The following is a 23,781-nucleotide window of genomic DNA, read 5'->3' as shown; positions in this document are numbered from 1 at the left end:
CGATTGCAGGGACGAAATTTTAAGCGACCCCTATTTGCAGGGACGAAAAACATATTTAAGCCTTTTTTTTATATAAAACTTTAGGTGGTATCGGATGGAATGAGTTCCACTATTCCATTCCACTCCATTCAGGAAGAAATGGAAATTGTCCCGGACTTGTTTCCCTTAATAATAAATAACTTATCTTCTTCCATCATTCAGTTTCACCTTATTGGTTGTTATCTAGATTCTCTCACTTTCACATTTCCACGCTTCAATCTCCGATTATGGCTTCTTCTTCTTCAACAATTCCAAACACACCCTTAACCTTGAATGTTGATCTCAAACCATCATCATCAAGGAACATTTTCAACTTTTCTTCTTGTCCCTTCAACGCAACAAAGCAGCGTCGACTTCCATGTCTTTTCACTGTTAGAGCTAGTGACGCAGTTGTTGCTGGTAATGTGTCGTCGGCTGCACCTGCTGGAACACCCGTGGTTCCTTCACTTGTGAGTATTGTTGCACAATTAATTAATATGTGTTTGTGCATTTTTAGTGCAATGCTAAGAAATGGTTTTGTTTCAGCCAATTCAGAGGCGTCCTCGTCGTAACAGAAGATCAGCTGTACATCGATCCGCTTTTCAGGATACAACTTTATCACCTGCTAATTTTGTACATCCACTTTTTATACATGAAGGTTAGTCTTAAATACCTGTTTGGTTTGACTTATTTGAGCTTCATATTTGTTTGTATAAAAAGCTTATGACATGCTAATAAGATGTTGTAAGCTTTTTTAGCTTGTATCCATATGCTCTCGCTTTTTTGGGCACAACTTTTGTGGTTGTTACTTATATACATACATTGTTAGCTTGTAGGTGTGAGTTGAGTTTGGTTGTGCTGTAGTTTGTTTTTGATGATTTGAATTTAGATTATGACAAGATTTGAACACTTTTTTTTTGGCAGGTGAGGAGGACACCCCAATCGGTGCTATGCCCGGTGCCACAGGCTTGGTTGGAGACACGGACTGTTGCAAGAGGTTTTTATATGGCTACTCTTTTTGTGTCTTATACTCGTGCATGTTCTTTGTTATCTGAAGTAGCATTTTTATGTTTTGTATCTTAAATTTAGTTGAGAAAATGTTGATATGATGTTAGACTCTGAAAATGTAGCAGGATCAATTACAAGCTAATATGACATTACCATTCAAAAGTTGGTATTGAATTGGGCTAAAGCACGTCTGTTGCTGTAAATAACAGCATTTTTAAAGGGAGGATTATGCAGTTTTTTTTTTTTTTTTTGCATAATTTTATTCTTCACCGATCTGGTCTAAGAGTTTGGATAGATTTTGTTGGGTATTTTACTTCCAATGCTGAACTTCTCATTACATTGCTGTATCGTTTCTGAAGAAATTTTTTCTTTCTTATATTGTAGTATATTTTAAGTTATAGCTTATAACTGGTTAGTACAAAAACCCAAACAAACATAAAACCTTTTCTTTTTATCTTCTAAACTGCATAAGTGATGGTGACATTATTCTTGTTATTCCTTAGTATTGAATTTTAGATTAATTTCAGTGAGTTTTTGTAATTCAGGTTGCAAAAGCACGGGATGTTGGTGTTAACAGTGTTGTGCTCTTCCCCAAAATTCCAGATGCTTTGAAGGTTCTATTTTTCTCTAACACTTACCATAAATTTTTGGTAGAAGAATATATGTATTCTGGTCTAACAAGTTTCCCCCTTTAGTCCCCCACAGGAGATGAAGCATACAATGAGAATGGCTTAGTGCCTCGAACTATACGATTACTTAAGGATAAATACCCTGATCTTGTAAGTGAACACAGTTTTATGATTTGAGAATGTTATATTTTCCTGATGCATGTAAGAAGATTAATCCTATATGATCCTTTCTTGTTCAACTTTTGTTCAGGTTATTTATACAGATGTTGCATTGGACCCATATTCGTCAGATGGGCATGACGGCATTGTTAGAGAAGATGGTACGCTAAGAACTTTTCCTTTCGCAATCAAAATCTTTTTTTCAAACCTATTTTGTTACAGAACATGATTCAGTTTATTGACTTACAGTAATTCATAAGAAATGCTCTGTGAATGTGAAGCATATAATCTAAACATTTTACATTTGGATGATGGAATTTGTAAGTCATGCCTGCAGAAGACTTCTAGCATTAGTTTAATACTTGCTGAATATGTTTTTCGTCTGTATACCTTTAATTTTATACAAGGAAAAGAAATTGCCAGCAATTAAGTGCTTTATCATCTCCCTGTATGAACTTGTGTTGGTAAAAATCTAGGATCTATTTGCATGATTTTAACTTTTATTGAAGGAAGTGGAAAGTGGCCTTTCTTGATTGTAGTCAATAAAGTACTAATATAATGTATATCCTCAATATCTTGTAGGAGTTATCATGAATGATGAGACTGTTCATCAGCTTGGTAAACAAGCTGTTGCCCAGGTAATATAACTACATATTTCATGTGTACATCTTCAACTAGGAAGTTACCCATTATTTTGTTCAGGGGTTCCTGAACAAATTACTCGCGCTCTATGTTCCAAAGTTTTTCTTGCTACACTTCTATATCCGCACTAAGACACTAACATAATTTAGTTTGTTTTTTTATTGTATAAAAGGCTCGCGCTGGAGCAGATGTGGTCAGCCCTAGCGATATGATGGATGGTCGTGTAGGAGCAATGCGAGCAGCTCTTGATGCTGAAGGCTTTCAGCATGTTTCTATTATGTCATATACAGCAAAGTAATTTGGTTGCTTGGCCATTTCTTTTTCCTTAGCTTACTTTCTGGTTTTGCCTGCATGCATTGGAAATTATTGAAGATTACGTCAATTTCATGAGCTTTAGAAATAAGTTTAGTAAAAGGAAGGAAATTATTTGAAAATTGAAATCGACAATTGCTAACAATGAGCATTTTTTTATCGATCTGGTATAAACTTACAAGATTTTGTATTATGAAGGATCTAGACTTACAATCGATGGCTATCTATTATAGGTTGTAGCATTTGTTATCAGTGTAGATATTCAAGATGTTTGGCATATTAATAATTTTATAAGTGAAACATTTCCATTATGCACCAGCTGGTTTTTTTCTTATACAAGTTATACACAATTTTATCTTCCTTTCGCCAATAATCATAGCATTTAAATTCCTTTAGTTATGCATCTTGAGCTGCCATGGTCATCTCATTATTTTTGCTAATTTTCACTTGCTTGACACTGATTTGCTCATTGGAGAATCAATTCTACAAAAATAGAACTTATGACTAACAAGATGGATTGGTGGAGGTTGCTATTAGTTTCATGCATATTTTTGTCAGTTACTGTATTTAGTTAATGTGTAGAGAATCGGAGATTTGATAAGATTTCTTGTTATCTCAGGGACTTGAACATGCTGTTACTGGCGCTAGTCTATATGTGGTGAAGCCTGATGATGATTTGGAATATGTTAAAAAAGTGGCCCTGGAAGACGTGGAGTCAGTCTTGAGAAGGATTGACAGGAGTGGTGAGGGTGTTTGTGTCCAGGCATCTACCCTTGGCTCATTGGAATCATTATTGGAGTTTTTGAAAACTCCAGAAGTGAATATTCCTGTTGGTGCTATAAACATAGGCCCTGTACATAAGAAGGATGTGATGAAGGCCAGTGTAATGCTTGAAAAGAAACGAGAGTATTCTACTATATAGGTGTAATGCTTGAAAAGAAACAAGAGCATTACACTGGCCTTCATCTCTGAAGCTAAGGAACTTGCATCGACTCCATTAAGATTAACGGTAAACTGGTTGATCGTGCGAGAAAAGGGCAGCAAGTAGCCATTAAGGCATGCGGTCGATCTTTAGACCTGGCTATAGAGAAAGAGAAATAAAACTGTCCAAGAGGTGAATAAGATAGTCTTAATATTCTGTTCAACTTGGTTTGCAGATTGTAGGCAGAAATTCTGAGGAACAGCAGAAAATGTTTGGCAGGCATTTTGGGATTGATGATGAACTTGTAAGCCATATTTCACGGAGATCTATTGATGTTCTCAAAGCTTATTATCGAGTAATTCTTTAATAATAAACAAATAAATAAATGTATCAGTAACAATGTTTAACCATTTATGGATTTTGTTGGAGTGTCTCTTAAAAATTATACTGTTGAATTATTGATATAGGGTGATTTGTCTATGGAGGACTGGGAGCTGGTGGTGATATTAAAGATTATTTTCGAGATACAGTGAGACTCGATCTGTATTTTTTTTACAAGATGGAACATTCAGTTATGTAAAACAATGTTTCAGTGAAATGTTTGGTATAATGCCTAACTTGAAGGGATTTTAGTGAGGGTGTGATTTGGTTCACCTTTTAGACGCAATGATACAAATAGAAGGCGTTTTGTAGTGGCAGAGTGACTTGCACAAGAAACTCCTATGCTCTTGCAGCTGAAAACGTCTGGCTAAAAGGGCAACTGTCAAGGACCAACGGTCCAAATTTTGTGATTTACTATACACATATTTGGAATACATGGAAGTAATTATGAGTTTAATTTGTGCAATTGTTCGATGAGGGAATTTTATAGACTTCCATTTATTGTGCTTTATACTTCGCCTTGTCAATTTTTTTGATTTCGAACACTTGGTTTTCATGTCATCGTGAATATGTATGTGATTTGATTCAGTTAGGTGTCCTTTTTCACTGTCCTGTTCTTGCTGTGCATTTGTTGCAACAAGGTTTTCAAACACTTACCTGAAATCATTACAATATTTGATCATCAAGACTGCTAGTGATTCTGTTATAAGAATGTTTTGTTTTCGTTCTGCCAATTCATTGTACAAGGCATTTTTTCTTGTACAATGAATATTGTAGCTAGATTAGACTCTATCTAGAAAGCATGAGGTGCAGATTAGACCCTTATTCCTGCGATTATAATATTGTAGCTGGATTATTAATGTTAAAGATTTTTTATCGCAATGTTAAATTAACTACCTTATATATGTGAATGGAAGCATATTTATATAGTTAGTACAAGATAGAGACGACTTATGATTTTTATAACATATAAACTAACTAGAAAGTGATTTAGTTACCAATGATTCCATGCTTATAGATGATAATTAGTACTTATATAAGGATGATATATTTGTGATGGTCCCATGCTTATCTACACCCAAATACTCTGAGGGTTGGTATGAAGAAATGGTGAAGCAAGTTACACCTTATTTGAAGAAGATTGGCTATAGCTTAAATGAAACTCCATTTAATATCATTGAGCATTCTACTAACCTTGACTGGTACAAGGGTTCCACCCTTCTTGAAGCTCTTGACCTAATCAAAGAGCCTAAGAGGCCATTAAACAAACCTCTCTGATTACCACTTCAGGATGTCTACAAGATTGGAGGAATTGGAACTGTGCCTGTGGGACGTGTTGAGACTGGTGTCTTGAAACCTGGGATGGTGGTGACTTTTGCCCTAACGCGGCTGCCAACTGAAGTGAAGTTTGTGGAGATGCACAATGAACCTCTCATTGAGGCCCTTCTTGGTGACATTGTGGGATTTAATGTTATTTATGTGTCTGATTAAGCCATGTTGCCTCAAACTCCAAGACCCAGCCACATAGGTTGTTAAATTCACGTCTCACGTTATCATCACGAATCACCCTGGCCATATTGGAAACGGCTATACACTTGTTCTTTACTGCCCACCTCCCACATTGTTGTCAAGTTTTCTAAGCTTGTTACCAAGTTTGAATGGCGTTGTGGTGAGGAAATTGAGAGGGAACCCAAATTTGAAGAATGATGATGCTTGTATTATTAAGATGATTCCCACCAAGCCCATGGCGGTAGAGGCTTATTCTGAACATCCTGCACTCAGCCGTTTTGCTGTCAGAGACAAGCGTCATACTGTGGCTGTTGGAGTCATCAAGACTTTGAAGAAGGATTCTGGTGCAGGAGGTAATATCATGAGTAAGTTGGCATTGAAGAAAGCATTGGAGAAGTGAATCGTGTAGGAAGATCTGTCTAGGGAAGTCTATTGTCGTTATTGCAATAAATGGTTTTTGATCCATAGTATGTATATTTCTTGTCTGGTAAACTTGTTTCACAAGTCAAGTGTGAATTCTGCACCGTCATCTCACAGCTTTTGTTCCCAGCAGATTTTGTGAAAAAATAATTTGTAGCTTTTTCTTGTCTGGTAAACTTGATTTGCAGCGTTAAAAAAGAATTAAACATGTTTTTTTTTTGCTATTTTTATCTATTTATTCACATGCCTCATGCTACTTAGATTCTTAAAATCAATGAAGTGCATTAGCGTTATAAATTCATAATACACACAAAAGAATGTTTAGTTTTTGATTCTCATCTTCGTTTACTCCTCACAAAGTAGGCAGGAGTGGCTATGGTGGTTATGTCGCTAAAGATAATGTAGAATACAGATCAAGTGGTACACGATAACATTAACTCTTTATACTTCAATTTCTTGTTTCCCTTTTGCTCTCTAGATTGACCAATAAGATAAGCTGTAATCGCTTTCCTCGAGAATGGATTGATGACATTGATTATATTTATGCTCGGGCTGATCAAGTGGGACTATAAGCATCGTCCTCTACATTGTCAAAGGCGGCTTTCCCAGTTATCATCTTTATAGTTATTTCAGAAACTTCAACAAACCACTCATCCTCTGGCAAGACACTGTCATTCAAGTATCTTTGATTAGTACTATGAAGCAGTAGAAAACAAACATGGATAATCACATTATAAATCTATTCATGTGATTAGTTCTAGACACGTTTTCAAAGAATACAACATGTTTGGTTTTAAAAAAATGTCTTAATTTTCTGATTATAATTTTAATTGGAACGTTGACCATTGTTTTTATATTGCTTTCTGGAAGTACAAGCTCTTGCCCTCCTTGTCCTTATGACTTTAGATGATGACCTGATTAATGTTTGTTCGATAAAAACAAGAAAAACGAATATGAATTGTGTTTTGAGCACACATTAGTTTTCCCTTGTTTTTGTTGAACCGGCACCGAACAAGTTATTGTCTCAAGTCTCGACCATGAGGACAGGAAGAACTGTGAGGTTCTACTTCCATAAGAAAATGTCGCCGTTAGAGTTTCAAAGCGGTCCACGGTAGAATTTTCCATCCACAATGCTATTTTAAGCTATATATGTGTGTACCTGTTGGGATCTAGCCCTGTAGCAGCAACAGCATCGATAGCCCTTCCAATAATGTTTTTAATAGCTTGATGCAGATGACGAGATAAGTAACGACCTTGGGATGAAAATATCATCACAAATTGCATGTCCAAATAAAGCTGCACAAATTATTTAATAGTGAGTCTGGAATTGTTTTTGGTAACTAATCACAAGCATTACATAAATATCTTCAATACATCAGTCACAAGCTATAGTTGTTGTGTATTAAAGAATTTTGTTTCTGTTTGAGGATACTTTTAAAATTCATGTCTGCTATTTGTTTTATAAAATACCAAAATATATCCAAATACTTTTACAATTTTTTCACAAAGAATTTCATTGTTATTAATTATCATTATTATTTCATTCTATTATTTCCATGTCCAGTTATTTATCAAAAACTCAACTTTGTCTCAAAAACAACATCATTTTATTTTATAACCATTAAGTTTCTAAATTCAACTTCTGTAATACCTTATTTTCAATACTCAAGCTTTTTGTATAGCACCAAAATTGCTTTAAATCACAAACAAATGACTCTATGAACTCATCTACCTGTTGAAGGCCGAGAGGACCCAAAGGAGTTTGTCCTGTTTCAACGTTTGCCCAAAAGTCTTGGTCATCAGAAAGCCATAGTATCACTGCTTCTGCAAGTCTCATCAATAAAATAGTTGCAAACCTTTCCCTTCCCACAAATACATCTGATGCAATGCCTGCCACTCCGGTAAGCTTTACAAAAAGCTCCTGAACAATAATATAGAAAATGATCAACCTTATACTCTATCTAGCACCGAGACTTCATATCGAAGACATGTACAGTGTCTGACGCATTTCAGTGCCCAACACCAACTTATGTGGATACATTCAATAACTTCTATGGAGGATTGCATAGGGAAAAGTATTTGGAGGTCTTGGGTTCAAGCCCTATGAAGGAGTAAACTATTAATCTAACAAAATAACCAATAGCATTTGCCATTCAAAAAAACATATATTCAATCACTTTTATTTTCTTAAATTATTATTGATGTCTATATGTCCGTCTGCGCATTGTTGTCTTCAATGTCTAATATATGTCCATGTCCGACACCAATGCATGCAATACATTCAAACACTTCTCTTTTCTCAAAATACTACTGATATGTCTATATGTTAGTGTCACTGTGTCGTGTTCAATGTCCATGTCACATAGGTTATACTACTATCACTATGCTTATAGGAATGCATGTGATATATAACCATGCTGTTAGAACATAGCAAAGTAGAAGTGTAGAGCTATAACCAAAGGAAGCATGAAGCATCCTTTGTTTGTTTACCTGAAAAATTGGAGAAGGAAACCATTCAGGTATCTCCCCTTTCTCCTCCATATCCAAATACATTTGAGCATTCAAAAGTGGGATTCCATCTTCTGTGAAGATCAGTTCAAGGGCATGCTGTCTGCAGAAACTGTCTCTCAGACGATCAACTTCGCGCTGGAGTCTTTTCTTCAGTTCACGCTGTTCCGGAGGTCTTTGTTTATCTGATACTCTTTTATGAGAGTCGTCACCTTTTGTGCTATGTGAAAGTTTGATTACAGCACGCGGTAGCAGCTCATCTGCTAGCAATATTGCATTAGCTAGCAATGCTATCTGTTGTGTTTCTGTCTCAGCAATCTTAACAATTTTGTGCCCTGTGCTTTCTAGATTCTCAGTGACAGCTGAACCTGGCATTGCATTTATCAACAGCTTGACATAGAAATTAAACACTTGGTGAAGTCCTTCTAGTGCAAGGCCATCCAATTGTAAGATTTCAAGTGTCCCTACGTCTTCAAAAAGCTCCTATATATTCACACAAGAAAGAAAAGGCATTACATAAAAATGGAAAGGGGAGTGATTAAGGATTTTATTCTTTGTTGGCTGTGCCTCACTTTCAACCTAATTGAATTTCTGATTCTCTGTCCAAGTCATACCACGCTCAAGCTTAATATTGCTAGTTTATATGATTTTCTAATTCAGACCCTAATATATGATTCTATTCCTAATAGTATAAAAAGAAAGATTTGATTCTTCGATTCTAACAGACTTCATATACGAGAGAGAGGAATCTATAGCGTCATTTGATTCATATAGCATGTGCCATCCCACCTAGTGATAATAAGGATTTGGTCAGTGTTATATTCTATGAAGCAATGACAAAGATACAACACTGAACACTAACATGTAAACACCTGCAATAATTTTACAAAATAGAAGTGATTTAATGTAACTGCATGTGTTGGTATCGTGTCAGACATCGAACAAGCTTTCAATTTGAAGTGACGGTGCTACATATGTTATACTTGATAAATTTTAAAAGTAATATCTATTATTATTATCATGGGCTACTTGGCAGTGGGTTTTTCTTCATATGCAAACAACTGTGAAACCACGGCAAAAAAGTGAGGTTAAAAATGAAAATTTATTTAGTTAAGAAGTAATCACCTGAACCATAGAGTTGAATTTGTGAGCACTGATTGAAAGCTTAGGCTGGTATGAATTCAAACTAGAATAAGAAGAAACAGGGCGTAGGCCAGTATTATTATTCCTACTGGTTGGTGCATAAGCAAGCAGCCAATCATCAGCAGCAGCTAAAGCTGCACTACTTTGTTCAATTCTTTTCAAATTTGTGTTAAGTGCTTGCTCAACAAATGGTCTAAAATGTTTAAGTAACACAGGTGAAAGTGCCATTCCACTAGCCTCTAAGAGATGACAGTGACTAAGGCAAACATGAACACATTCAGATGCAATTCTAAGACCTCCTGATGCAGCTATCGAGGCGAGAATCCGTTTCTTAAGGAGAAGCGAAAAAGTTTCGGCTTGTCTTACTGCCCAAGTTACTAGCTCAGAAGTATATGCAGGTTCTTCACCAGCAAAAACTGTCAAAGAATCTGATACTGCTTGTGAAATGGTTGAAAAAACAAGGTGTGAAATTGATGCAGTGTATGCACTAATTCCTCCATAAGTTGTCGGCTCGAGACTTTGCATGTTACGGTTCAACTTTTCTTTGTGTGATTTAAGAAGTAGCGTATGAGCACGAGGACCGTCCCCCAGATTTTTCAACACTAATGCCGTTGATCGAATCTCCGTTCCCCGAGTTGATGGTTGGCAGATTGTTTCTGCTAGTTGATCGGCTAGTTTTTGTCTGTGTTCAGTAATGGCATTTTGAAGTGCTTGAAATAAACTCGAACTTAAAGTTTTCCCTTGTTTAATTTCTTTAGCCATTTTTTCTCCTTCCTCTAAAGCTACCATGGATTCATCCACTCTTTTCTCAGCCAATAGGACATTAAGGGTTTCAAGATATCCTATTAGCCATTTTTCTGTTTTTGATATATCTGATTTCTCATTTATTATATCATCCATGTCTGAATCTTCGTTTCCGGTCACCAAGGAACCGAGTTGACACCCTTCTGCTAAACCATGAACCAATGCAGCTTGGTTAGATAAAAGGTTTCTCATGGAAAGAAGCTCTCCCTCAAGATCTGAAATCTCTTTGGATGTACTGCACAAAATATTGCAGAGAGTTTGTTTCAAATAGCAAATACTGAGGTTTTAAGTAAAGGTCTGCAATCTTATTAGAACGTTACGTAGATTTCAATACTTCTTTTCAATGTCTCTCAGCTCCAGAGCAAACTCAACTGAGGCACTTCAAACACATTTGACAGTGAACCTCGGAAGAAAGCCAAATTTCGTAATCATAATTTTGTTCAAATACAGACCAAAATTCACAAAAAGGCAATGGTTAAATCCCTTCATATATGATGCATAAGAATTTGGAAATGTGGCAACAAACATTGTTCAACTAAGATATGTAAATAGAACTTGCATACTCGCTAGAAACAACTTTATGCAAGAGGTCTGTCTGATCTGTACTCACCGTATGAAGGAAGAGTAATTAGCAAGAACACTTTTGCGCATTTCTTCTGCAGAAGCCTTCTTAAGGTCAACAAGATAAGCACACAAATGTCTTATCTCCTATAAACAATGCAAATATTGATTAAACAAAGCAACATCATTTCCTTGATCAAATGAAAGCAAAAAGGGTATAATTTTTTCCATAACATTGTCTAACACATTGCATAAGAAGACATGGGTATAAATTGAATATTGTAATCATATTTACACTTTCAATGCATGCAAAACTACTTTAATTCTCTAAAGTATGGATAGTTGAACTAGTCTGTACTCTACCTTTCACTTATATGAATATCTTCTAGGTTTTTTGTTCGAATTCAGCCTTAAAAACACAACATCATTCACATTTTTAAGGACGGTAGAAGAGTTTTACTGTCCGTGTGATCTTACCTAACTCATTGAATTAATCTGAGCATAAACAAATAAACCCTTTTTATCAAGTTGTGACATGGAAATCAATTCAAATCAAAATTCAAAACTTATATAAATAAAACACGCGCGCCCACGCGCCCACACACACATATACCTTCTCGTTCATGCTGCGAGATTTGGAAGCAACGTAGGCACTGGGATCAAAGGTAGAACTTTTGAAAACCCGGAGCTTATCACTGAGAGTGAGATTGGCTTCAAGTTCAGCAGAGTTACCAATGCTTGATGAAAGGGATCCTCTTGGAGTCGTGAAAGGTGATTTATCCATTATTGACATATTGATTTGATCTCTCTTCTTCTGTGATATTGTAATGCGTTACAATATTATACTAATATATGCATGCTTTCATGCAATATAAACATTACAAATAAGAAATCCTTATATAAGATTGAATTAGAAGAATCCATCACAATAGATATCGAATGATCTAATATTTAGGATCTAGTGATTGCAAAATGAAAAGTAACATAATTTAGATTTTTTTTTGTCTATGCATCATGTGAAAAAGAAAAAAAGAAGCATAATTTAGAATGATTCAAGATATTTTTGCTTTCATAGACATTATAATAACTTGAGGTAATAATATGTAGTCTATTAACATGAATGAATGAATATTGTTTATTTTTAATCAAAAAATCGTGATGCATGGGTTTATTGATTGATTAATTTTTTTTTAAAATGTAATGAGAAAAAATCAATTAATTTTAAAATGTAATGTAATAAAATGATTAAATATGAGTGAATTTTGGAAATATAGATGAATGGTTACAATGGTTAATTGGTTCATAACGACATGAAATTGACATAATGAGTAACTTCAGGGCCGGACCTTGGGAGTGCAAGAAGCGCTACCGAACCGAGCCTCTAAAAACTATGGGCCTCAAAAGAAATTATAATACCCACCCCCATTGAAAGAATCACAACAATTATTTCTTTTTCGCATAAACCATTCGTTTTCCCCTTTCCTACGACTAGGAGTGACATTCCAAACGACACCGTTAGGTAAATTTTACCTCTCTTTCACTTAATTTTATTTTGTTTTGTTTCGTGTTTAAAAGTTCTTCTGATTCTGATTTTTTAATGAAGCTTAGCTACACAAAAAGAATTGCGTTTTGATTTTACTGGGGTCTATTTTAAAAATAGAACCGAGCCTCCTATTTCATAGGAACGGCCCTGAGTAACTTGTTGTTCTAATGTGAACTTCAACCTCTATAGTTAGGCTTGTGCGTCAATTATGACATGAAGTGCACAAAACTTTAAGCATACGATGAATTTGGAGAGCTTATCTTATTGAAAATGCTGAAAATTTTATCTAAATGTTTATCATAAAATTTGTGATTAAAATCTCTCTGAATACACATAACAAAACCACGAGTTTGCTAAAAGACACTTCTATAATTCATTGTTGTTTATGTATTATAGATCAAACAATTGAATCTCTTTGATAGTAGTTTTGAGAAGTATACAACATATGAAAATATTTTGGATTTTTGTTAAGCATTGAAAGTACTTTTTCACTCAAACAAACTTAATGCATTTTATTAATAATAATAATAATAATGGAGCCTAGCACTGTTGGCTTAGCATCTTGGAGTGTACTACTCTCAAGATTTCGGATTCAATTCTCTCAGTACCAATTTTAATGGGTTGGTTTGACTTCTGGAAGAAAAAAAAAAGGAGGAAATACAATCAAGAATGTCATGAAAAAGAGTGAGGAGTAAATGAGATAGATGCTCACTAGAGAGTGAGCACTACCAATAGATGACCGTCTAGTAACAATCAAGTCCATTAGTTTTTAATCTTGGTCTGATTGGAAGACGAATCCTTCCTAGACGCTTCATGAATTTCTTAACTTTAGGAGAAACTTTCATAGCCATTACCCAACAACTTATTTCACAGTCCTTCTACTTTCCACTCCTTGGAAGGCGAATCCATCATTTTGGTTATGCTCTGTTACAATTTCTATGTCATTAATCGATTAGTTGTTGATCTGATCGATTAAATACTTGTTTTTTCTCATATCAATCGTTATGTAATACATAATTTATTAGTTGTTGATCTAATCGATTTATCTATGTCATTAATCGATTAATTGTTGATCTGGTCGATTAAAGACTTGTTTTTTCTCATATCAATCGTTATGTAATACCTAATTTATTAGTTGTTGATCTAATCGATTTATTACTTGTGCTAATTGATAATCGTGTTGTTCTGACTCATCAAGCTATTTTACAACAGTCAAATTTCATTGTATTTTTTCTTTACAATGGGGCTGTCTATTTGGTACCAAAAAAGTTTCTTCTATTGGAGATAATCTTAGTCAATTCAATGAAAAGAGAAGTATCATAGAAAATAGTCCGCTCACTCAATATATGATTATTATTTTTTTTGGCTGGCACCCCTGAGACATCCAGGAGATGAGTGATAGTGGGGCAGCAAGACTATAGATCATGGGGGGTTGGCGTGTACAAGGAGGGGGAAATGGAGCAGAGGAGGGAATGTGATAGCAATAATTTCAAATATAATAGGGAAAGAGTGTAGGTAGAAAAATTGGGAAGCGTATGAAACCTCTCTTTATAACAATAAAAGTGGGGAAAGAGTTGAGTGAAGACGAAAGCCCCGATAACTTTCTACAATTTCTTATTGCCAGTCCTTATTTAAGGTAGGAGATTTTTTTTTCACCCTTCAACCTTATCGCGCCCCCTATTTTTGGATTCCAAAATCCAACAAATGGGAGGGTTTTTGAACATGTTTTACATTTTCAGAAGATAAAACCCGAAATGCAATAGGGTGTTTGAGAAGAGAGTAGGGTGCGATAAGAAACTGTCTCAAGATGAATGAGTTTCTTTACGAAGGGTACGACAAAAGCCAGGTGAAGCCTTTAATTTTGACTATTTTTGCACTCAACCATACATGTTTTTCATCAAAAGGAATATTTCGAGTATAATGCACTGAACAACCTTCCAAATTTCAGTATTGCTCTTTCAAGGGAATTAGAAATCGCTGTTTATGTCCTCCAAATAGATTATGTATATACAGAAACAAATAATACATCAATGTAACCGTTTTAGCAAAATCCTAATTTTTTTGTTCTTTTTTTGTATCTCTCTAAATCTCCAAATAGCCGCTGAGAAACTGACTAATTAAACCGAACAGATCGACTACAACAAAAAATGAAGCATTGTACTGCTATACCAATGGAGCACATCACTGCCTCTGCTAGAACTCACCAGTCCAATGAAATATTTCGAGAAAGGTACAGTTTATCAATGTATTCTATAACTGGACGTGAGGCAGTAATGTACCTTCTCATCTTCTTCTCCGCTGATTGCTCTGCAATAACATTCATGATACAGATTATTTCTATGTAAGATGAAGGATTGGAACAAGATAATATTTAAATTGTAAATAACTGATCCAACTTGCTATATACTCAAATCATTTGCATTTGTATAAAAAATACCATTTGTTTCACAACACAAAGATTTATATAAGGCTTCTCGGCTAAGTTGGAAAAAAAATAAACAGACTAATGAAAGGGTTATTCGCATGTTAGGATGACATCTTACAAGAAGGGTCATCTAGGTTGCCTCACATGTTAGGATTGAGGTTGATTCATGCTTCTTACATTGCGATGTCAACTTGATTAAGAGTCAACGTGTGATAACAAAGAAAAACCACTATACGGAATCTGTTTTTCAATTTATCTCCAATATAAAAGCATTATAGAGTATCCACTATAGTATGTAAATGCATCAAAATTATAAAATATATCCATGAATGTGTCTTTTGCTGGCCATATTGATCCTCAAATGTGTATTCTATTAGTTAGTTAAGTTTGATCTTCGAATGTGTCTTATGTTTGTCAGTTTGGTCCATAAAATTAGTAACATAAGACACACTTGAGGATGTTTATAAATTTTTGATACATTAAGGGATTATAATAACACTTCCTCACACACATTTAGAGACAAAAATGACAGTTTACTTGGCACGATATGTATGAGTCAATATTCACCGAACATAACAAAACAAAACAATGAAAGTTACCTGTTTCATTGAGCTTTACAAAAAGTTGGTCTCTTGTTGGAAGTGTATACATTCCAGCATACACAGCCGTTCTGACTCCCCATGAGTGATACGGTGCACAAACCTCTCCATAAGCTGTTGACGCCACTTCTTTCAGATAAATATCACTGACAATGTCAAATAACAAATCAGATGTCAGTACTATGACTATCTCAGACACTTAAAGTAACCACATTTGACAGGAAAGTAAACAACATGGATATCTCAGCATCTAGTTTGAGTTTAAAGTAACCAAATCTGGTATGAAAGTAAACAACATGGATACATCATCAGATAATTTGAGTTCCCACACCCCCCCAAAACAAAGGGATTCTCAAAAGACAAAGTGTTACATGTATAAATAGGATTGATACCTAGTTGACAAAAGTTGTTCGAATATAGCTCTAACGAGATCAAGACCCTGGCGAACTCTGCGTAGATTACGTGAATAGCTTCCAGATGTTTTCACTGTGTCACGGGCCACATCATGGTCAATTACATCTTGTAGAGTCTGATACTTCTTTGATGCTTCCACCAGTCCATGTAGCTGAGCATACCAATCATCATATATTCACATCATTAGAACAAGAGCCCAGATAATATGATAAACTAATAGTTGAAAATCTTGAAAGCAATGTAAACATGATGCGCTCAATAATACTAACTAGATAGACCAGAAATACGTGGGTATAAAGTAATGAATATATAGACCAAAAGCGAGAAAACAACCAGCATAATGAAGTATCCTAAAACTCTCACAATATTTTTCTTTGAGAAAATTGAATATTCAAGTGTAAAACATTACATACATTGGTGTCTTGTCAGACACCGGCCGGACACACCTTCAATGTGAAGTGTTTGTAACTGCAATTGTAGCCATGTCATCATCACAAATATCAAGGATTACAACTACCTTTGATTAGATAGACTCGTTGAATATTTAATCTTATAATATCATTGAATCACAAATCCTTGTATCAAATGTCAAATTATACATTTCTTACATGATGATTATGAATGAATCTAGTAATTAATGAATTTATAAAAGTAATCAACAAAAGAACCATTAAGATAAGCAATGACGATGATGATATACCTTGGCAACGTATTCCATTTCAGCGAATTTGAAAGCAAGACCAAGACAACGAAAAAGAACAGAAACAAGAGAAGCAATTTCACAGAAAGAGTCTAAGCGAATATGTTGAGTGGAGGAACCGTTCTTGATTCCCTGAACCTTTGTGGAAAGATCCTCAAAGGCTTCGGCAATGGAAGAAAGAGGATACGCAATCGCTAAATCGGAATGATCCATTACAACCATCGTTTGTTTTAAAATCACTGAAACATTTTTTGTGATTTCTTTTTATGAAGGAAGCTTTGATGAAACGTCAAAAAAGGAGTCTTACGATGAAATGTCGGCAAAGCGTGTATGAGAGAAAGAAAGAATTGAAAAATAATTAGTTTCTGGAAAACAAAGAAAGAAAGAGAGTGAATAGGAAGGGAAGGAAGGTTCCCTATGAATACGGGTGTGTATGAGGCTGAAACACTTGAAACGCAAATAAAGAAAATGTCAACCGCTGGTAATAAAAAACATCAACCTTCGCACCTTTTCCTTTAGTATTTTATTTTATTTTATTTTTTTGGTCACGACCTTTTCGTTTATTTACATCGCCCTATTCGGATCTTGTATAAGATGTTGTAAAATTATTTTATGCTGTTATCCGCTTATCCGGTTTCAATCACGATTTAGGATCTTCTTTATTTATCAAAATAGGAGTAAATGTTTATGATGGGTCATTTTAAAGATCACCTTTAGTCAAAATGTATGAACACCACCAGCAATTTTTTTTTTTAAAGGATATATGAAATTAAAGATTGTTGATCTTTTATTATTAATGATCGATGGTCATATGTAGAAGAATTTAGTTTGGTTCTTAGAAGTAAGAGTTTGGTTTGTTAATTTAGATTTAGCTTTTTAGTTTAGAATGATGTCATTTGAAGAGACGTGGAAAATTTGTTGATTTCTATTCGATGTCGGTATAAAATTAAGGTTGAATTAATCCAGATCTTTAAATTATTTGATAATTTTTAAATATGTTCCTAAACTGATATAATTGTTATTGAGTCTGTAAGTTATTATATAATTTTCAATTGTATTCTTCCGTCAAATGATCGTTAGTCGATCGTTAATAGATGCTGACTAAGCATGTGACATGTCAAGCAAATTTACGCATGTCCATTTTAATTTCCACACCATTACTATTTTTCTTTTTTTTATAGGAACAGAAACATTTTATTTTTTTAACGAGGACTAAAAATAATTGACTATATTTATAGAGACAAAAAATTTATTTAACCTTTTATTATTAATATTTTACTTATATTTAAAGCAATTTTTGTAAGAATTAATGTTTATGTACCAACTGTGGAAATTATTTTTACAGTGTCATCCAATAGAAACCAATCATTTTGCTATATCCTTTTTTCTCCTTTTATAATCCTTATTGTAGGCTATCAGTTTTAAGAAATGATATTTATACAACCATTTTAGTACACCCTCCGGTCACTAATATAAGCAAAAACCACTTTCTAAGTTCATTCAATAAATGATCTATGTAGCCTATAATAAAGACTACATACATCATTAATTGAATGAACCTAGAAATTGGATTTTTGCTTATATTAGTGACCAGAGGGTGTACAACTTTTGTACAATTTTCTCTCTCATACTCACATTATGTTCTTATTCTCTCTCTTACTTTTTCTCTCACTATTGTTTTTGACCAATATTTAGAGAAAACAATAAAGTTGTCCCAAAAGTTGTATCAAAATAGTTGTTCAAATATCATTACTCATCAATTTTTACTTTTAATTGCTCTTAGTTATGTATAATGACATGACGACTTGGTGATCTTTGATTACACGTTACTCACTTACTTGTCAGTGTAATATCGTTTTGATGGCACTCTTGGTCAAATTTACAGATGCGGGATTCTAGAATAAGTGACTGCTAGATGACAAATCGACATAGAATTTAAGGGAAATTCACGTTGCATAGATCCTACGTTCAAAAGTCCAATGGGGGGAAAATACTTGTGTGGACCAGTGACCAAACCTCATTGTGTGGTCACACAACCAAAGAAATGGGAGAGAAGAGAGAGAAGAGAGAGAAAATAGAAAAAGTAAAGAAAGAAAGAAAAAACTATGTGTGTGACCAAACCAAATTGTGTAGTCCTGGTCCACACAAGTCTTTCTCCCAATGGGGTAGACTCCGAAACACGATGTAATTAATGAATTTTTTTTAGGGAACAATGTAAAATGAATTGAATATTGGGAGATCTTTGGGCATATAGTAATCATTAAGTTTACTTTGCCAATAAAAGAGAAGAACAAAATCATTACGGGAGAGTTTTGATCCCATTTCAAAAAGCCTTGATTTACTTGCAACAAAATCCTTAATATCACGCAGCTCAAGTTAGAGGGAGGCCAGGTTTCACTTGGATGTCATCGGTGCATTTCTTTTTATCAATCTCTTAACCATTCGTTCACTCATTTAAATAATTTATTTTAATCATTTATTCATCGTTTTCTAAAATACATTAAAGGCACCAATGGACCCCAAGTGAAATCCAAGGTAGGCTATATATAAACTTGGGAATAAAAAAGGATGTCAAATTACGCTTGTTAGAAGGATGCACAATACAATAATACAGAAAAGCAAATGACTATGTATATGAAGGAGCCCTCGATGGGGAGGAAATGAGAAGGTCATGTAAGGGCGGCAATGAGAAGGTAAAAAACATCCCTTGTCCACAGTCAACTTGAGAGATTGTCATTATAAAGCATTACCTCATTTAACACCAAGTATAAGAAATTTAAAAGGTCCACCGAGAGAAAAGATAACGAAAAATAATTTGGAAATCATTGGAAAGGAGATCATTGTTCGTCGAACTCATGCATGTGGTCTAAAAGGTAGTTGGCGGCCAATTCCTCATTTTTGTTGCAAGCAAAGAACACCTCCAATACTATAGCACGATCAAAACCCATTGCTTCAAGCTGCAATAAGAAAGGAAACATCACCACCCACATAAATTACAAAATACAGAGAAAGGCTAATTGACCCTGGTGTTTCTAGGACATTTTTCACTTAACACAACCCCGCCTAAGACTCAAATATATAACAATAACCTCCATATTTCTGAGAAACAATAGGTGAGCCAAATTTGAACTATTTATGCACAAAGCCTAATTAACAAATGTATAATGTTGTACATATACCTAGACAAAACTCGATCAACATATGTAGGGAAAACAGTCGAGAAAATACAATAAATAGGTAACGGTAGTTTATACTCATGTTGTTGTCGTCCTTAGTCCTTATAGTCTTAATAGGTTTTGACAAGAAAATGACAGATCGATTAAGGCATCTTATAGTCAAGAAGTCAAACTTACACGTTCAATAGCTTGGCGCTCCTCGGGTGTGACAGTTACTGATTGTGGCATGCCAGCAGCCATCTGTCCCAATAGGTTGTTCCTAAAGCATGTTGAAAGCCAAAAAGTAAGCCAATGGACAGGTATTTTCAAGTAAAAAAGATAACAAGATCACCCATTCCAATATACAAAAACAATTATAAATAAATCTGCAAAGAACAATAATAGATGACTCTCACCCTTCTCCGCCCTCCATAGGTTCGTTAATCAGGCGAAGGAAGTCAGCCTGATGATCCCGAATCAATCTCATAAGATGAGGATTTTGTTTGCCAAGCTCTTGTAGCATGGGCTGCAGCAATAACAAGAATCAGGGAATCCACAAGAAGAGAATATAAGACATAACTACTAAGGTGAGAAGAAAACCTGCAATATTTGTGGATTTGCCTGCACCATAGCTCGCAATGCTTGGAACTGGAATGAAAATGGAAAAAAAAAATGATTAATCTATTTAAAACATACCTATAAGTAATAAATTCAGTGCAAATGCAGCACAGGGAGAGAAAAATAATACTTGTTGACTATTGCGTAGAAAATCCAGAGAACCGGCACCAGCAGCACCAGCACCAATATTTGGCAGGCCCTGTAACATACAGTTAAGTATACCACCCAGAAGAATTTTTTTTTTTTATTTAAAAATAAAACAGCGACTGTTACCTGGGGAAAGAGGTCTAGAGGATTAGCATTAGGTCCACTTGAGGTAACAGGAGCAGGCTGAGCTGCTTGTGGAGCTGCAGCTGCAGCCTCAGGATTCACAGGTTGTGCACTTGCAGGCGCTCGGGACACTGCTGGAGATTCAGCTTGTTCGGGTATACCCTAAATTTATGAATATTTTTAATTTAAATAAAAAATTAACCAGGCAAGCCAAAATCATATAAGACTCAAACAACCGAAACAAGATATGTAAGAATCATCAAGAAATAACAGGAATTCCAAACCGGTAACTGTAATATATAGGAAGATACAATCATTAAGAAATTCAACATCTAAAATCTACTTACTGAATACAAATATTCAACCGCCCTCTCAGGGTTATTGAAGGCAGCTCGAAGAGCACGAATTACAGTATCCCTATCCCAGCTTCCTCCTCCCATATCTAGGATTTGTTGAACTGTTCCCTCCAAGTTGCTACCGGCAACCAGATTAGATGCAGCCTGCCCATAGACATCAGAACCTTCCCTGTTTCAAAAAATTTAATCTTTTAGCAACATAGTTTAATGGAACAATCAAGATAATGGTATAATTACCATTTTCAATGTACAAAATTATAGAAACTATAAAGACCAAATTCCAAACATTAAAGTAAACAGAATATTTACGTAGCAGTTGCCGAGGATATGGGAGCAGGAGCTGGAGCTGGGGAAGGTGCAGCAACAGATGCAGGCCTGTCGAATTGAAATGAAGATTCAGAGTTCATTTGAATGGAACATAATATGTAAAGATAATTGAACCAAATATATCTAAACAACTCAAGAAAATGTCATGTAAAACAAGTCACTCACGGTGCCGCAGTTGCAGCAGGAGCTTGAGGTGAAACAGACACTGGGGGGGTTGAAGTAGGAGCAGCACTTGTCTGTGGGGCCTGCAAAGAATACATAATTGTTAGATACTGTTTTCAGTTCCTGTAAATGGGTAATATCCTTCTTTACTATACCCCAGCAAATATAACAACAAAAAAGATAGTAACATGAGCAATAATCATAACACATCAAACTTCTCTCACCTTCGCTGGAGGAGCATTTGAAGTAGTAGACCCTTCACCAGACGCGGGCTTACTCTGCCATATATTAAAAAAAAAGTTCTAGTTTAGTACTCCGAATAGAATATAACAAGCATTAAGGAATGAAAAGGTAATAATGATTTCTCATTGATAAAACTCAACATAATCAACTCCAGTTATGGCTAAATAGACAAAACCACAGACCCTTAAGATAGCTGGGATAAACTGCAATTTACGATAGATCTTAACCACTCCAAATTGGCATGTGAGATTCCACACACCAACCAACCAAAACTCAAAAATAATAAAAATTGTGAAGCAGAAGTAGTCTGGAAAATTCAAAAACTGTGTTTGCGACAAAATAACGGAACATTTATAATAAGTTCAAAATCAATGTAGTTTTCGAGACGGAAAAAGAGATAAAAGAAAGTTTTACCTTTGAAAGCATGATCACAATGAAACTATTTTCAGCTACTTTATTTTCCTCCAAGGTGGTACCATCCTTCAAAACTTTCCCTTGATGAATAAGCATTTGCTGTGCAGCAGGATAGACATCTACACCTTGAACGGTTTCTATATTTTTCTTGACTGCGGAAATCTGACAAGAATATTCGCAATTAGTACAATTAATATAGCAGAAAAACAATTGTGGTTCAGAATAAAAACAACACGGTAAAAAATTAAACACAAAACCAGTATAACTATCAAACACCACAATTTGCAGTGTGCAAAGCGAGGTTAAATTCACTAAATAAGGCGCAGCCCTAAGTTGTAAGGCCGGTATCACTTTTGACAGTCCATTAAATAATAACTTATTTATGGATGCAAGTGTTAGTATTAGCAGTGTATAAAATTCATATATGCTCAATTATTGAAATTCTCGTGGATATTTGAAACTATGAAGCAATGAAACTTCTGATCAAAGGTGTGTCCTGTGTCCGGTGTTTGACGTGTGTCAGTGTCCTAGTACTTATGAAGAGATTTTTCTCATAGCATAAACAATTTCGATATTCCTAGAAAGTAATGATCCAAACAGAGACAATGTGGAACTAATTCATAATCACGTGCTAATAACCAATAACCAAAAACTTAACAACAAAATTCCCACTAAAAATCATAATTCAGAAATAATTCATCGATTCCACATCATATTCTACATACCACATCGAAATCATAACTTAAACAAGATGAATTTCAAGTTCAAGTACCAAGAAAATTCAAATCAACAACAAAAGTCAATAATTAACCGAACAGGGAAAAAAAAAACACTAAACCCTAACTTAACTAACAATCAAATTCAGTGATCTCGCACATCGAAAGAGTCACAAATCAAATAACAAAACGCAATTCTTGAAACAAATTGAAATCACAAAATTCAGAACGAAATTGAGTCGAAATCAGAGTTTGAGGGAAAACCGAGTCTTGTGGCGTGACTTCGATTTCGAAGTGAGTTCCTTTAAGAGTCTTGACGAAAACCTTCATCTTCGATCGCCGCAAAGAATAGCCTCGAAATTCGAAACTAGGGATTCGAAGACCAAAACGACGACGGATAAAAGAAAGAGTGAAAAGGCGCAACAAAATCTTTCTTCTCTTTCTCTCTACGATTTGAAACAAGATATACCCCAAAATATGCTACTAGTTTATTATATTAGCAGTAGTTGATCTTCACGCGTTACTTGCGGGATTGGATAAACGCGCCGCTTCGATGTTTTTCTTGTGTTTATCTTGACGGTGGGTTTTGGCAAGTGGGCCTAACGTGTATGGATAGGAGGTGGGGTTTGGTTAAGATTGAGTGTTGAAAGTGGAGAGTGAGCTAGATTTTTGTGTCTGATTGTAAACTATGGGTGAAGTGGTTAAAATTACGGGATTTGGATTCTCTCCGATGACATTATATTCGAATGAAGTCGTGAACGAGCTAATCTATGTTTTAGTGAAGTTATCTTTCCATGAGGTTCTGAAGGAGCTGATTTTTATG

The 23,781-nt window shown here is 35.0% G+C and overlaps 3 protein-coding genes and 1 pseudogene across 4 annotated transcripts; 1 reads left to right on the top strand and 3 right to left on the bottom strand.

Annotated features, from left to right (window-relative positions):
- The first annotated feature begins 116 nt into the window (after positions 1 to 116).
- On the top strand, positions 117 to 4,528 carry LOC146959092 (delta-aminolevulinic acid dehydratase, chloroplastic-like; annotated as a pseudogene). Its single transcript, XR_015024808.1, has 9 exons — positions 117 to 488; positions 565 to 676; positions 943 to 1,015; positions 1,572 to 1,640; positions 1,722 to 1,805; positions 1,906 to 1,975; positions 2,397 to 2,452; positions 2,629 to 2,750; positions 3,388 to 4,528. The product of XR_015024808.1 is annotated as a delta-aminolevulinic acid dehydratase, chloroplastic-like (transcript).
- A 1,734-nt stretch (positions 4,529 to 6,262) lies between these two features.
- On the bottom strand, positions 6,263 to 12,259 carry LOC146959091 (exocyst complex component EXO84A-like). The gene is made up of 7 exons (XM_085740612.1): positions 11,630 to 12,259; positions 11,066 to 11,163; positions 9,634 to 10,690; positions 8,491 to 8,991; positions 7,733 to 7,921; positions 7,160 to 7,296; positions 6,263 to 6,668 (listed from the first exon to the last, which is right to left on the bottom strand). The coding sequence occupies exons 1-7, from the start codon at positions 11,807 to 11,809 to the stop codon at positions 6,557 to 6,559; spliced, it is 2,274 nt and encodes a 757-aa protein (XP_085596738.1). The 5' UTR covers positions 11,810 to 12,259; the 3' UTR covers positions 6,263 to 6,556.
- A 2,209-nt stretch (positions 12,260 to 14,468) lies between these two features.
- Positions 14,469 to 18,222, bottom strand: LOC146959090 (Glycolipid transfer protein (GLTP) family protein). Its single transcript, XM_085740611.1, has 4 exons — positions 16,698 to 18,222; positions 15,976 to 16,148; positions 15,584 to 15,729; positions 14,469 to 14,866 (listed from the first exon to the last, which is right to left on the bottom strand). The coding sequence occupies exons 1-4, from the start codon at positions 16,917 to 16,919 to the stop codon at positions 14,760 to 14,762; spliced, it is 648 nt and encodes a 215-aa protein (XP_085596737.1). The 5' UTR covers positions 16,920 to 18,222; the 3' UTR covers positions 14,469 to 14,759.
- Positions 18,223 to 19,303: 1,081 nt separating this feature from the next.
- On the bottom strand, positions 19,304 to 23,394 carry LOC146959089 (ubiquitin receptor RAD23d-like). Its single transcript, XM_085740610.1, has 12 exons — positions 23,223 to 23,394; positions 22,243 to 22,404; positions 21,810 to 21,863; positions 21,589 to 21,668; positions 21,406 to 21,471; positions 21,088 to 21,265; positions 20,744 to 20,902; positions 20,601 to 20,669; positions 20,453 to 20,500; positions 20,269 to 20,378; positions 20,051 to 20,132; positions 19,304 to 19,654 (listed from the first exon to the last, which is right to left on the bottom strand). Exons 1-12 carry the CDS (start codon positions 23,286 to 23,288, stop codon positions 19,535 to 19,537), a joined length of 1,194 nt encoding a protein of 397 aa, XP_085596736.1. The 5' UTR covers positions 23,289 to 23,394; the 3' UTR covers positions 19,304 to 19,534.
- Positions 23,395 to 23,781: the final 387 nt, after the last annotated feature.

This window comes from Medicago sativa, chromosome 1 (assembly GCF_051527215.1).
Source record: "Medicago sativa cultivar Bolivia chromosome 1, Bolivia_mono, whole genome shotgun sequence".
Taxonomy (NCBI): domain Eukaryota; kingdom Viridiplantae; phylum Streptophyta; class Magnoliopsida; order Fabales; family Fabaceae; genus Medicago; species Medicago sativa.
This window is presented reverse-complemented; position numbering and strand designations above follow the sequence as displayed.

Coding starts and splice junctions, on each gene's coding strand:
- LOC146959089 (XM_085740610.1), bottom strand. CDS start 23,288: ATGAAGGTTTTCGTCAAGACTCTTAAAGGAACTCACTTCGAAATCGAA. Junction 21,864..22,242: donor TTGTGATCATGCTTTCAAAG/GTAAAACTTTCT, acceptor AATATATGGCAG/AGTAAGCCCGCGTCTGGTGA. Junction 21,266..21,405: donor ATATCCTCGGCAACTGCTAC/GTAAATATTCTG, acceptor TTTTTGAAACAG/GGAAGGTTCTGATGTCTATG.
- LOC146959090 (XM_085740611.1), bottom strand. CDS start 16,919: ATGGTTGTAATGGATCATTCCGATTTAGCGATTGCGTATCCTCTTTCT. Junction 16,149..16,697: donor AAATGGAATACGTTGCCAAG/GTATATCATCAT, acceptor TGGTATGCTCAG/CTACATGGACTGGTGGAAGC. Junction 15,730..15,975: donor GAACAACTTTTGTCAACTAG/GTATCAATCCTA, acceptor TGACATTGTCAG/TGATATTTATCTGAAAGAAG.
- LOC146959091 (XM_085740612.1), bottom strand. CDS start 11,809: ATGTCAATAATGGATAAATCACCTTTCACGACTCCAAGAGGATCCCTT. Junction 11,164..11,629: donor CTCGCAGCATGAACGAGAAG/GTATATGTGTGT, acceptor CATTGTTTATAG/GAGATAAGACATTTGTGTGC. Junction 8,992..9,633: donor AATTCAACTCTATGGTTCAG/GTGATTACTTCT, acceptor GTGAATATATAG/GAGCTTTTTGAAGACGTAGG.